General features: G+C 39.1%; 1 protein-coding gene across 4 annotated transcripts in view; it reads left to right on the top strand.

The window, feature by feature from the left end:
- The window catches only part of PPP4R1 (protein phosphatase 4 regulatory subunit 1), an 83,270-nt gene that overhangs the window by 30,675 nt on the left and 39,412 nt on the right, over positions 1-13,183 (top strand). For all 4 annotated transcript variants that reach the window (XM_032293386.1, XM_032293385.1, XM_032293388.1 and 1 more), the window contains exons 5-9: positions 779-921; positions 1,406-1,552; positions 11,364-11,471; positions 11,613-11,678; positions 12,589-12,747. In XM_032293386.1, coding sequence (XP_032149277.1) covers positions 779-921; positions 1,406-1,552; positions 11,364-11,471; positions 11,613-11,678; positions 12,589-12,747 — 623 coding nt within the window. The remainder of the gene's footprint in view (positions 1-778; positions 922-1,405; positions 1,553-11,363; positions 11,472-11,612; positions 11,679-12,588; positions 12,748-13,183) is intronic.

The raw sequence follows: 13,183 nt of genomic DNA, 5'->3' as shown, positions 1-13,183 counted from the left end.
ATTTTCATTTACCCATTTATAATTATATATCTTTCACTTATTAAGTTGAGATTAGGAGCTAGTGTTTTGTTTTGTTTTGTTTTGTTTTGTTTTGTTTTGTTTTGTTGAGACTGAGTTTCACTCTTGTTGCTTAGGCTGGAGTGCAACGGCATGATCTCAGCTCACTGCAACCTCTGCCTCCCAGGTTCAAGTGATTGTCCTGTCTCAGCCTCCCAAATAGCTGGGATTACAGGTGCATGCCACCACACCCAACTAATTTTTGTATTTTAGTAGAGATGCGGTTTCATCTTATTGGTAAGGTGGGTCTGGAACTCCTGACCTCAGGTGGTCTGCCTGTCTTGGTCTCCCAAAGTGCTGTGACCTCACCCAGCCAGGAGCTAGTTTTTATGAATTGTCCTAGTAGGTTATTAAATAGTGGAATTTATGGATAATACTATATATCACAGTATTGATGTAACTATCGGACAGGATTTTAGCCCTTAGCACAGTGTGGCGCAGTGTAGGTAATAAATAAACTCATTTATTGTTAAGAAATGGTTAGATACTCAGAGCCTACTATAAACAACAGAAGCTTGGGTTGAGGATAAAGTCCTCTTTTCATTCATGGAATTGATCTGTGTATGATTGTGAAAAGGATTGGAAAAGTAAACAGTGTTTTTCTAAATCCTTTATATTTTGAAAATGAAAGTCCAAAGCCTTCCTAAGTATTCTGAAGTCCAGATAAAGCTTTTTTTGCTGTAGGAGAACATGTTTGCTCACATTATGGTTATCTCAATAGAACCAACTGTGAGAGCGGAGCTAATGGAACAGGTGCCTCATATTGCACTGTTTTGTCAAGAAAACCGGCCTTCAATACCATACGCTTTTTCCAAATTCTTACTACCTATCGTGGTTAGATATCTTGCAGATCAGAATAATCAGGTAAGAGTACCATTTATATGTTCATAAAAGAAATTTATGTAGCGTAATGTATGGAGAATAGCCTAGCTTAAGTGTTGGAATGTTTTTTTCCTCTTTTACTTCATTACTGTTTTTCCAAAATGAACATTTGTCTTAGATAAGATGTGTTTAGAGTCTGACAAATCTAGTAGATCTCTTTAATGCCATTAGAGACAATGCCTAGTAACTCACTTGGTAACCTCCTAGGGATTCCTCAAAATGTTTGTTACTTTGTGAGGCATCTCTTACCAGGATGGCTGTGTTTCACTTACTCTGTTATATAACACAGTCTACCAAGTTCTATAGTCTTTGTAATAGTTGAAGAAAATAAACACAAATATTTATTTGCAAAGTTTTGCCAGTTATGGGTCCCTTTGAGATGAGAAATCTTTGTTTATAAAAATCAAGTGGTAGAATTTTGTCATGCCGCATATGAACTTTCTTTGTGTTTTTATTTTTCTCCTAGGTGAGGAAAACAAGTCAGGCAGCTTTGCTGGCTCTGCTGGAGCAGGAGCTCATTGATCGATTTGACGTGGAGACCAGAGTGTGCCCTGTCCTCATAGAGCTGACCGCCCCAGATAGTAATGATGATGTGAAAACAGAAGCTGTGGCTGTAAGTCGAATGCCATTTTTCTATTTATGGAAAATGTGGCTGATAAGAGGTGCTTATTAAAATCAGGCTGGGGTCGGGCATGGTGGCTCATGCCTATAATCCCAGCACTTTGGGAGGCTGAGGTGGGTGGATCACATGAGGTCAGGAGTTTGAGACCAGCCTGGGCAACATGGTGACACCCAGCTCTACTAAAAAAAATAAGCCAGGCATGGTGGTGTGTGCCTGTAGTCCCTGTTACTCAGGAGGCTGAGGCAGGAGCATGACTTCAATGTGGGAGGTGGAGGTTGCAGTGAACCAAGATTAGGCCAGTGCATTCCAGCCTCCATGACTGAGCAAGACTCTGTCTCAAAGAAAAAAAATAGGTTGGGCTGGGTGCAGTGGCTCACACTTCTAATCCCAGCACTTTGGGAGGCCAAGGTGGGAGGATCACTTGAGCCCAGGGGTTTGAAATCAGCCTGGCCAGCATGGCAAAGCCCCATCTCTACTGAAAATACAAAAGAATTACCCAGGTGTGGTGGCACATGCCTGTAATCCCACCTACTCTAGAGGCTGACACACAAGAATCATTTGTATCTAGGAGGCAGAGGTTACAGTAAGCTGAAATCATACCACTGCCTTCCAGCCTAGATGATAGAATAAGACTCTGTCTTAAAAAAAAAAAAAAAAAAAAAAAAAGGCTACTTTACTTTGTTTAACATGTTTCTATTAAAGTTGCCACAAATTATTAAATCTGAAATATAATCAGAGCTAGAAAGGGACATAAAGGCTTACAAAGGAAAATGTACCTTCTGCACACAATAAGAAAATAATAAATGAGGGGGATCCAAGATGGCCGAGTAGGAGCAGCTCTGGATTGTAGCTCCCAGCGAGAGTGCAGAGGGTGAATGGCTGCCACATTTCCAGACGGATTTTTATTGCTCACAGACCAGAATATTCCCAGGTGGAGGAGCGCCACGGGTCTCTAGCGTGGCTGTTTTGGCCGGCATGGTGGATCTCCACACAGAAAACTCACACGGGTCCGGGCGCCTTTTCTGCTGGTGACTGGAGCGCCCGGGAGAGAGAGTCACCCGTTCAGCTGATAAAAAGGGGACTGAAAGAGGGAGCCAGGCCAGGGGATTCCCAGGTGAAAAAGTGCCACGAATCTCCAGTGCGGCTGTTTCAGCCGGCACAGCGGGTCTCCATGCAAAATCTCACACAAATCCGGGTGCCTTTTCAACTGGCGACTGGAACACCTGGGAGACAGTCACCCATTCAACTGAAAAGGGACTGAAACAGGGAGCAAGGCCAGGAGATTCCCTGGGAGAAAAAGCGCCATGAGCACCCGGCACAACTGTTTCAGCTGGCACAGCACGTCTTGGCATAAGAACTCACACAAATCGGGGCGCCGTTTCAACTGGTGACTGGAATACCTGGGAAACAGAGTTGCCCGTTCAGCTGAAAAAAAAAGGGTTCTGAGGCAGGGAGCCAGGTAATCAGGCGCGGCTGGTCCCACCCCCACAAACACCAGCAATCTGAAATGCTCTGGATTGAGAGTTTCACAGCAAGCACAGCTGAACCTGGGATGATCCAGCTCTGCGGGAGAGGGGTGTCTGCCATTACCAAGGGAGCCCACCGCTACCGAAGTAGTCTGCCATTACTGAGGTCATCTGCCATTGCCGAGGCAGCCCGCCATTACTGAGACAGCCTGCTGTTGCCGAAGCAGTCTGCCATTACAGAGAGAGTCTGCCATTACAGAGGCGGGCTGCCATTGCTGAGGAAGTTCTAACCATATCCCTATAAACAGGACTGCAGGGAAGTTCACACAGCAGCTGGGCAGAGCCCACAGCAGATCAGCAATGCCTTTGCTGGCAGACTGTGACTAGACTGCCTCCTCACTGGGCAGCGCATCCCTGAAAAAAGGCAGCAGCATGACAGAAACTTATAAATACAACCCTACCTTCCCAGGACAGAGCACCTGGGGAAAAAAAAGGCAGTTATGAGTTCTGCCGCAGCAGACTTAAACGTACCTGCCCAGCAGCTCTGAATGCAACAACAGAGCTCACAGCTCAGCACTTGAGCTCCTATGAAGGACAGACCGTCTCCTCAAGCAGCTCCCCAAACCCCATATATCCAAAGAGTCACCTCATAAAGGAGAGCTCAGACTGACATCTGGCACGTCTGGGACAAAGCAGAAGAAGAAACTGGCAGCAACCCTTACTGTTCTGCAGCCGCTGCAGGTGAGTCCCAGGCAAGCAGGGTCTGGAGTGGACCTCCAGCAGAGGGGCCTGACTGTAACAAGGTAAACTAAGAAACAGAAAGAAATAACTTCATCATCAACAAACAGGACGTCCACTCAGAGACCGCATCTGAAAGTCACAAACTACAAAGACCACAGGTAAATAAATCTGCAAATATGGGAAGAAACCAGCGCAGAAAGGATGAAAACACCCAAAACTGGAATGCCTCTCCTCCTCCAAGGGATCACAACTCCTCACCAGCAAAGGAACAAGGCTGGATGGAGAATGAGTCTGATGAATTGACAGAATCAGGCTTCAGAAGGTGGGTAATAAGAAACCTCTGAGCTAAAAGAACATGTTCGAACCCAATGCAGAGAAACTAAGAACATTGAAAAAAGGTTTGATGAAATGCTAACAAGAATAAACAGCTTAGAGAGGAACATAAATGAATTGATGGAGCTGAAAAACACAACACAAGAGCTTCACGAAGCATACACGTTTCAATAGCTGAATTGACCAAGCAGAAGAAAGGATATCAGAGGTTGAAGATCAACAATGAAATAAGACGAGAAGGCAAGATTAGAGAAAAAAGAGTAAAAAGAAACGAACAAAGCCTCCAAGAAATATGGGATTATGTGAAAAGACTTAATCTACGTTTGATAGGTGTACCTGAATGTCACGGAGAGAATGAATCCAAGCTGGAAAACACTCTTCAGGATATTATCCAGGAGAACTTCCCCCAACCTAGCAAGGCAGGCCAGCATTCAAGTCTCAGAAATTATAGAGAACCCCACAAAGATACTCCTCAAGAAGAGCAACTCCAAGGCACAAAATCTTCAGATTCACCAGGGTTGAAATGAAGGAGAAACTGCTAAGGGCAGCCAGAGAGAAAGGTCGAGTCACCCACAAAGGGAAGCCTATCAGAGTCAACAGCGGATCTCTCAGCAGAAACCCTACAAGCCAGAAGGGAGTGGGGGCCAATATTCAACATCCTTAAAGAAAAGAACTTTGAACCTAGGATTTCATATCCAGCCAAATTAAGTTTCATAAGCGAAGGAGATATAAAATCCTTTACAAACAAGCAATTACTCAGAGATTTCATCACCACCAGGCCTGCTTTACAGGAACTCCTGAAAGAAGCACTAAACACAGAAAGGAACAACCAGTACTAGCCACTCCAAAAATGTACCAAATGGTAAAGAGCATTGGCACAATGAAGAAATGGCATCAACTAACAGGTGAAACAACCAGCTAGCATCAAAATGGCAGGTTTAAATTCACACGTAACAATGTTAACCCTAAATGTAAATGGGGTAAATGCCCCAATCAAAAGACACAGACTAGCAAATTGGATAAGAAGCCAAAACCCGTTGGTGTGCTGTATCCAGGAAACCCACCTCACATGCAGGGATACACATAGGCTCAAAATAAAGGGATGGAGAAGATTTACCAAGCAAATGGAGAGCAGAAAAAAAGCAGAAGTTGCAACCCTAGTCCCTGATAAAATGGACTTTAAACCAACAAAGACCAAAAGAGACAAAGAAGGACATTACATAATGGTAAAAGGATCAGTGCAACAAGAAGACCTAATGATCCTAAATATACATATACTCAATACAGGAGCACCCGGATACATAAAGCAAGTTCTTAATGACCTACAAAGAGACTTAGACTCTCACACAATAATAGTGGGAGACTTTAACAACCCACTGTCAATATTTGACAGATCAACGAGACAGAAAATTGACAAGGATATCCAGGACTTGAACTTAGACCTGGACCAAGCAAACCTAATAGACATTTACAGAACTCTTATATACATTCTTCTCAGCACCAAATCACACCTACTGTAAAATTGACTGCATAATTGGAAGTAAATCACTCCACAGCAAATGCAAAAGAATGGAAATCACAACAAACAAGTCTCAGACCACAGCGCAATCAAATTAGAACTCAGAATTCAGAAACAAACTCAGAACCACACAACTTCCTGGAAACTGAACAACTGGCTGTTGAATATAGACTAGATAAACAATGAACTGAAGGCAGAAATAAAGATGTTCTTTGAAACCAACGAGAATGAAGACACAACATACCAGAGTCTCTGGGAAACATTTAAAGCAGTGTCTAGGGAAAATTTGTAGCAATAAATGCCCACAAAAGAAGTAAGGAAAGATCTAAAATCGACACCCTATCATCAAAATTGAAAGAGCTAGAGGAACAAAATCAAAAATACTCAAAAGCTAGCATAAGACAAGAAGTAACTAAGGTCAGAGCAGAACTGAAGGAGATAGAGACACAAAAAACCCTTCAAAAAATCAATAAATCTAGGAGCTGGTTTTTTGAAAAGATGAATAAAATAGACCCATAGCCAGATTAATAAAAAAGAAGAGAGAATAATCAAATAGATGCAATAAGAAATGATAAAGGGGATATCACCACAGATTCCACAGAAATACATACTACCATTAGAGATTACTACAAACAACTCTATGCATACAAACCAGTAAACCTGGAAGAAATGGATAAATTCCTGGACATATACACCCTCCCAAGCCTAAACCAGGAAGAAGCCAATATCCTAAATAGACCAATAACAAGGGCTGAAGTTGAGGCAGCAATTAATGGCCTACCCACCCAAAAAAGCCCAGGTCCAGATGGGTTTACAGCCGAATTCTACTAGACATACAAAGAGGAGCTGATACCACTCCTTCTGAAACTATTCCAAACAATCCAAAAAGAGGGAATCCTCCCCCAAAATCATTTTATGGACCAACATCATCATGATACCAAAACCCGGTAGAGACTCAACAAGAAAAGAAAACTTCAGGCCAATATCCATGATGAACATAGATGCAAAAATCTTCAATAAAATACTGGCAAACCAATTGCAACAGCACATCAAAAATCTTGTCCATCACAATCAAGTAGGCTTCATCCCAGGGATGCAAGGTTGGTTCAGCATATACATGTCTATAAACGTAATTCACCACATAAACAGAACCAAAGACAAAAACCACATGATTATCTCAACTGATGCAGAGAACCCCTTTGACAAAATTCAACAGCCCTTTATGCTAAAAACTGTCAATAAACTAGGTATTAAGGGGACATATCTCAAAATAATAAAAGCTATTTACAACAAACCCATAGCCAATATCATACTGAATGGGCAAAAACTGGAAGCATTCCCTTTGAAATCTGGCACTAGACAAGGATGCCCTCTCTCACTACTCCTATTCAACATAGTATTGGAAGTTCTGGCCAGAGCAATCAGGCAAGAAAAAGAAATAAAGGGTATTCAAATAGGAAAGGAGGAAGTCAGATTGTCTCTATTTGCAGATGACATGATCATGTATTTAGAAGACCCCATTGTCTCAGCCCAAAATCTCCTGAAACTGATAAGCAACTTCAGCAAAGTCTCAGGATACAAAATCAATGTGCAAAAATCACATGCATTCCTATACACCAATAACAGACTTAAAGAGAGCCAAATCAAGAATAACTGCCATTCACAGTTGCTACAAAGAGAAGAAAATACCTAGGAATACAACTACCAAAGGATGTAAAGGACCTCTTCAAGGAGTACTACAAACCCCTGCTCAACAGAATAAGAGAGGACACAAACATGGAAAAACATTCCATGCTCATGGTTAGGAAGAATTAATATTATGAAAATGGCCATGCTGTCCAAAGTAATTTACAGATTCAACACTATCCCCATCAAGCTACCAATGACCTTCTTCACGGAAGTGGAAAAAACCACCTTAAACTTCATATGGAACCAAAAGAGAGCCCGCACAGCCAAGTTAATTCTAAGCAAAAAGAACAAAGCAGGAGGCATCACACTACCTTACTTCAAACTATACTACAAGGCTACAGTAATCAAAACAGCATGGTACTGGTACCAAAACAGAGATGTAGACCAATGGAACAGAACAGAGGCCTTGGAGGCAATGCCACACATCTGCAACCATCTGATCTTTGACAAACTTGACAAAAACAAGCAATGGGGAAGGGATTCCCTGTTTAATAAATGGTATTGGGAAAACTGGCTAGCCATGTGCAGAAAGCAGAAACTGGACCCCTTCCTGACACCTTACACTAAAATTAACTCCAGATGGATTAAAGACTTAAACATAAGACCTAACACCATAAAAACCTTAGAAGAAAACCTAGGCAAAACCATTCAGGATACAGGCATAGGCAAGGGCTTCATGACTAAAACACCAAAAGCATTGGCAACAAAAGCCAAAATAGACTAATGGGACCTAATTAAACTCCAGAGCTTTTGCACAGCAAAAGAAACAGTCATTAGAGTGAACTGGCAACCAACAGAATGGGAAAAAATTTTTGCAATCTACCCATCTGATAAAGGGCTAATATCCAAAATCTACAAAGAACTAAAACAGATTTACAAGGAGAAAACAAAGCTATTCAAAAGTGGGCAAAGGATATGAACAGACACTTTACAAAGGAAGACATATATGAGGCCAACAAACTTATGAAAAAATGCTCATCATCACTGGTCATTAGAGAAATGCAAATCAAAACTGCATTGAGAAACCATCTCAGGCCAGTTAGAATGGCGATCATTAAAAAATCTGGAGACAACAGATGCTGGAGAGGATGTGGAGACATAGGAACACTTTTACACTGTTGGTGGGAGTGTAAATTAGTTCAACCATTGTGGAAGACAGTGTGGCGATTCCTCAAGGACCTGGAAATAGAAATTCCATTTGACCTAGCAATCCCATTATTGGGTATATATCCAAAGGATTATAAATCGTTCTGTTTGAAGGACACATGCACACGAATGTTCATTGCGACACTGTTTATTATAGCAAAGACTTGGAACCAACCCAAATGCCCATCAATGATAGACTGAACCGGGAAAATGTGGCAGATATATACCATGGAATACTATGCAGCCATAAAAAACGATGAGTTCATGTCCTTTGTAGGGATATGAGTCTGGAAACCATCATTCTCGGCAAGCTGACACAAGAACAGAAAATCAAACACCGCATGTTCTCACTCATAGGAGGGTGTTGAACAGTGAGAACACAGGGAAGGCAGCATCACACACTGAGGTCTGTGGTGGGGAACTAGGGGAGGGACAGAGAAGGGTGGGGAGTTGAGGAGGGATAACATGGGAACAAATGCCAGTTATAGGTGATGGGGAGAAAGGCAGCAAACCACATTGCGATGTGTGTACCTGTGCAACAGTCTTCCATGTTCTTCACATGTACCCCAAAACCTAAAATGCAACAAAATACATATTACAAAAATAAAAGAAAAAAAAACTGTAAATTATTATGTCCAAATAGAAAACTGAAATGGTTATGAGTGCAGTTAAAATTTTAAAAACCGTGTATTGAATGAAGAAACATTTGAACCCCTTCAGAAGGCATTGAGTACTTTTCTAGGCACTGTGTAAGCACAGTGGAAATAAAATAATACTTGGCTCATGCCCTGATAGTACCGTCTTTGTCGGAAGGATGGTCAGGGAAGTACATTTCCCAGGATATATGACATCAATGATTGTTATCAGAAGAATATACAGATTGTTAAGTCAATATACACATCATAAAGTCAAATGTAATAGTAAGTTTCTGGGTTTTTTGACATGGTTTGCAAATATTTTGCTTGCTTGAGGGCCTTGTTAGCGTATGGATTAGAGAGTAGTATCTGTTATAAATCACATCTATGGTTCCTGAGTTCAGACAGTAGTAATTCTGATGGTAAATTAGAAAAGCGACCAATTCATCCTGAAATTTATTCAAATCTGTTTGGATTGTGAGAGTTCACCCCTTAAACCTAAAATAATATGTTTGCATCTTTGTTGATATTTTTAAAACATTGCAGTATATATAGTGCTTCTGGATCATCATTAGTGGAATGAAAGAAATGATCTCTCTAGTCTCTTTCCCTTGAATAATTTCTTGAATCTATTATTTTATTTTTAGATATTCAGTTACTAGTTAATAATAAATTTAGATACTTGTTATTGAAGTGAAACTTACACAACATAAAATCAATCATTTCAAAGTGTTAGTAGCATTTAGCATGTTCACAAAGTTGTATAACCACCACTTCTTCCTAGTTCCAAAACATTATCTTTTTTTTTTTACTTTAGTATTTTCTCAATGAAAGAAGTCAGTTTTGGTCTTGGCCTAATTTTTGATTTATATTTAGCCCTTTAACGTGCTGCATTATAATGCTTGATGCAATGTAAAATTAGTAAAGCATTAAAATAAAAAAATTTTAAACTGTATCCAGTACTGGTAAGAAGCTCTTGATTTTCTTAAAATTGTGTTTGTTTTTTGGTCATGTTTTATGTTCCTTAGCTCCCATTTTTTTCTCTATCTTGGGAATAACTCATTTTTAAAACTAAATTTAGTTTTACTATATCAGTGATATACAGTATAACTTTAGATTGTTAATTAGGGCGTGGAGATGCTTAGTCAAAATCCCTGGCTTTGGGATTTAGGAGATATAGGCATTGTCTCCAGTTCTGATGATAGTGAGATTTTCATGGGGATAGTGTTGAATCTGTACATCAGTTGGGAGAGAATTGCCAGTTTTGAAGTCTATGAACATGGTAGATCTATTTATTTAGGTCTTTGATTTATATCACTATTCACTACTTTGAATGAGACTGTTTTTAAATGTTTCCAGTTCATTGTTCATTGCTAATTTGTAGAAATGCAATAGATTTTTATATTCTGATTTATAGCCTACAACCTTCCTAAACATACTTATTTGTTCTGGTCGCTTCTTTGTAGATTCCTTCTTAATTTCTATTTAGAGAACCATGTCATATTTGAATAGAGAGAATTTTCTTTCTTTCTTTCTAATCTGTATCTCTTTTACTTTTTTATCTTGTCCTATTTGTACAGTCTAGCAGTTGATAATTAATAAATAACAACAGACTATCCAATTTCTTTCTGTATTAACTGTGGGAGCAACGTATTTAAATAGAGGTCAGTTTTCAAATAAATTGAATCTTCACTTTGCCTGGTATTGTGTTAACTGAAATATGCCTATATCAGAAGTGTGTTCATGCTTTCCTTGGAACTGAAGCTTTGCAAAACCAGGATGTGGTTCTGATATGTATGAGCTTCAGTTAACAGGGTGCTTTGCAAGGTGAGGACTGAATTATTTTCTTAGCAATACAGATAGGCTAAATCTAGATCTTTCCTGAATAATTTTCCCTTTGAACAGTCACCAGTTTTTTTAATTGGGGAAATGTAGGTTTTTGTTTGTTTTGCTTTTCAAATTACCAGGCAAAATGGTGAAGTAGTAATAAGATGGAAACTGTGGACAAAAATGAAATGTTTAGGATTTTCCGTGGGTTTACTTGGCATGTAGTATTTATTGGTTGTTTTCATTGATTGCAGTTAATATATGTCTTTGTTTCCCACTTAGATCAATTAATAATTGGCTATGAATGTTTTCTCTGACGTATATAGTATAATAATGCCATATCATATTTTGTTTCCTGAACTTATATACTTTTATTAAGTTATTAAACTTAACTGAAAGAGCCTTACTTGATATTTTCAGTACGTTTTTGTTGTTATTTATTTTAGATAATGTGCAAAATGGCTCCCATGGTTGGGAAGGATATTACAGAGCGTCTTATCCTCCCTAGGTTTTGTGAGATGTGCTGTGATTGCAGAATGTTTCACGTTCGAAAGGTATTTTTTGTCAAATTTTTTTTCTTCTGTTTAAGAACATAGTTTTACTTGTTAATATACTGATATATGACATTTAAAAGATTATTTTAAAAGAACCTTATGTGTAATATTTTGAAATGTCAATGATGCTTTTGTTGTCAGGTCTGTGCTGCCAATTTTGGAGATATTTGCAGTGTAGTTGGCCAGCAAGCTACTGAAGAAATGTTGGTAAGTATTGCAGATATAAAGGAGTAAATGTTATTACCAGAAATGTAATAACGTTGAATTTAGGAGTTTAAATATCTGTAATCTGGGCATTTGAATTGTGTTTTTGATATTTATTAAAAATACAGATATGTGACAGGATCATTGGTCTGTTTTTACCTCTTCCATTTCTGTTAAGCAAATCAATTCTTACTTATTCAATTGAATCTTTAATTTTATTGCAACCCTCCAGACTTTTGATGACATACTAAATCTATGGCAAGTTAGTTTTAAATAGTACACAAGATGCATGTACTTGATAAGTCAGCTTAAAGTATAAAGTTTTTAAGTATAAAACTCTTTTATACTTAAAGAGTTTCTGAAGCCACCTCTTATGCAGAATAAGTTCAGGGGCAAGCTCTTGTATAACATTTAAGCGATGATTGTTGGGAGTGCTTTTTCATAGCCAGTTGAGTTATAAATTAGATGTGATTTATTGAAAATTGTTGAGTATTAATACTAATAGACCTTCTACTTTTTAAGACAATCCAATATTTAAAACACTATGAGGCCAGGCTTGGTGCTCAACATCTGTAATCCTAGCCCTTTGGGAGGCCAAGGCAGGTCAGGAGTTTGAGACCAGCGCGGACAACATGGTGAAACCTCGTGTCTACTAAAAATACAAATTTAGCCAGGCGTGGTGGCACATGCCTGTAATCCCAGCTACTCGAGAGACTGAGGCAGGAGAATTGCTTGAACCCAAGACGCGGAGGTTGCAGTGAGCCAAGATTGTACCACGTCATCCCAGCCTGGGCAAAAGATCGAGACTTCGTCTCAAAAAGAAAAAGCTATGAAAGCAGAAAATGAAAAGAGAAGTAACTAATGAAATCTGCTGTCTTTGTCCAGCTAACAAAACTCTTTCTTTTTCACATAGCTGCCCAGATTTTTCCAGCTGTGTTCTGATAATGTCTGGGGAGTCCGGAAGGCTTGTGCGGAATGCTTCATGGCAGTTTCGTGTGCAACATGTCAAGAAATCCGACGGACCAAATTATCAGCACTTTTTATTAATTTGATCAGTGATCCTTCACGTTGGGTAGGGTTTTAATTATCACTTTTATAAAATAATACATTTGGGTTTGTTTTAAAGCAAACATAATTTTGACTTCATAAGAAATAACATAATTTAAGATATTTTTTATACTTTCAGGAGTAAACAGTAGAAAGACTAATATATTAACAGTTAGTGTGTTTTTTTGTAACAGGACAAAAATATCTGTACAAATATGAGTCCTGTTGATTTTTATTTAATTGGCATGATGTATTATGTTAATTGATTTTTAGATGTTAAACCAATTGCATCTTTGGAATAAGTCCCACTATCTCATAGTGTATAGTTCTTTTTATATGTCGCTGGATTCAGTTTGTCAGTATTTTGTTGAGGGTTTTTGTGTCCATACCATGAGAGATATTGGTCTGTAGCTTTCTTCTGATGGCTTTGTCTGGTTTTGTTGTCAGAGTAATAATGGCCT

The sequence above is a fragment of the Sapajus apella genome, unplaced genomic scaffold (genome assembly GCF_009761245.1).
Source record: "Sapajus apella isolate SASKATOON/1434 unplaced genomic scaffold, GSC_monkey_1.0 scaffold29, whole genome shotgun sequence".
NCBI classification, from domain to species: domain Eukaryota; kingdom Metazoa; phylum Chordata; class Mammalia; order Primates; family Cebidae; genus Sapajus; species Sapajus apella.
This window is presented reverse-complemented; position numbering and strand designations above follow the sequence as displayed.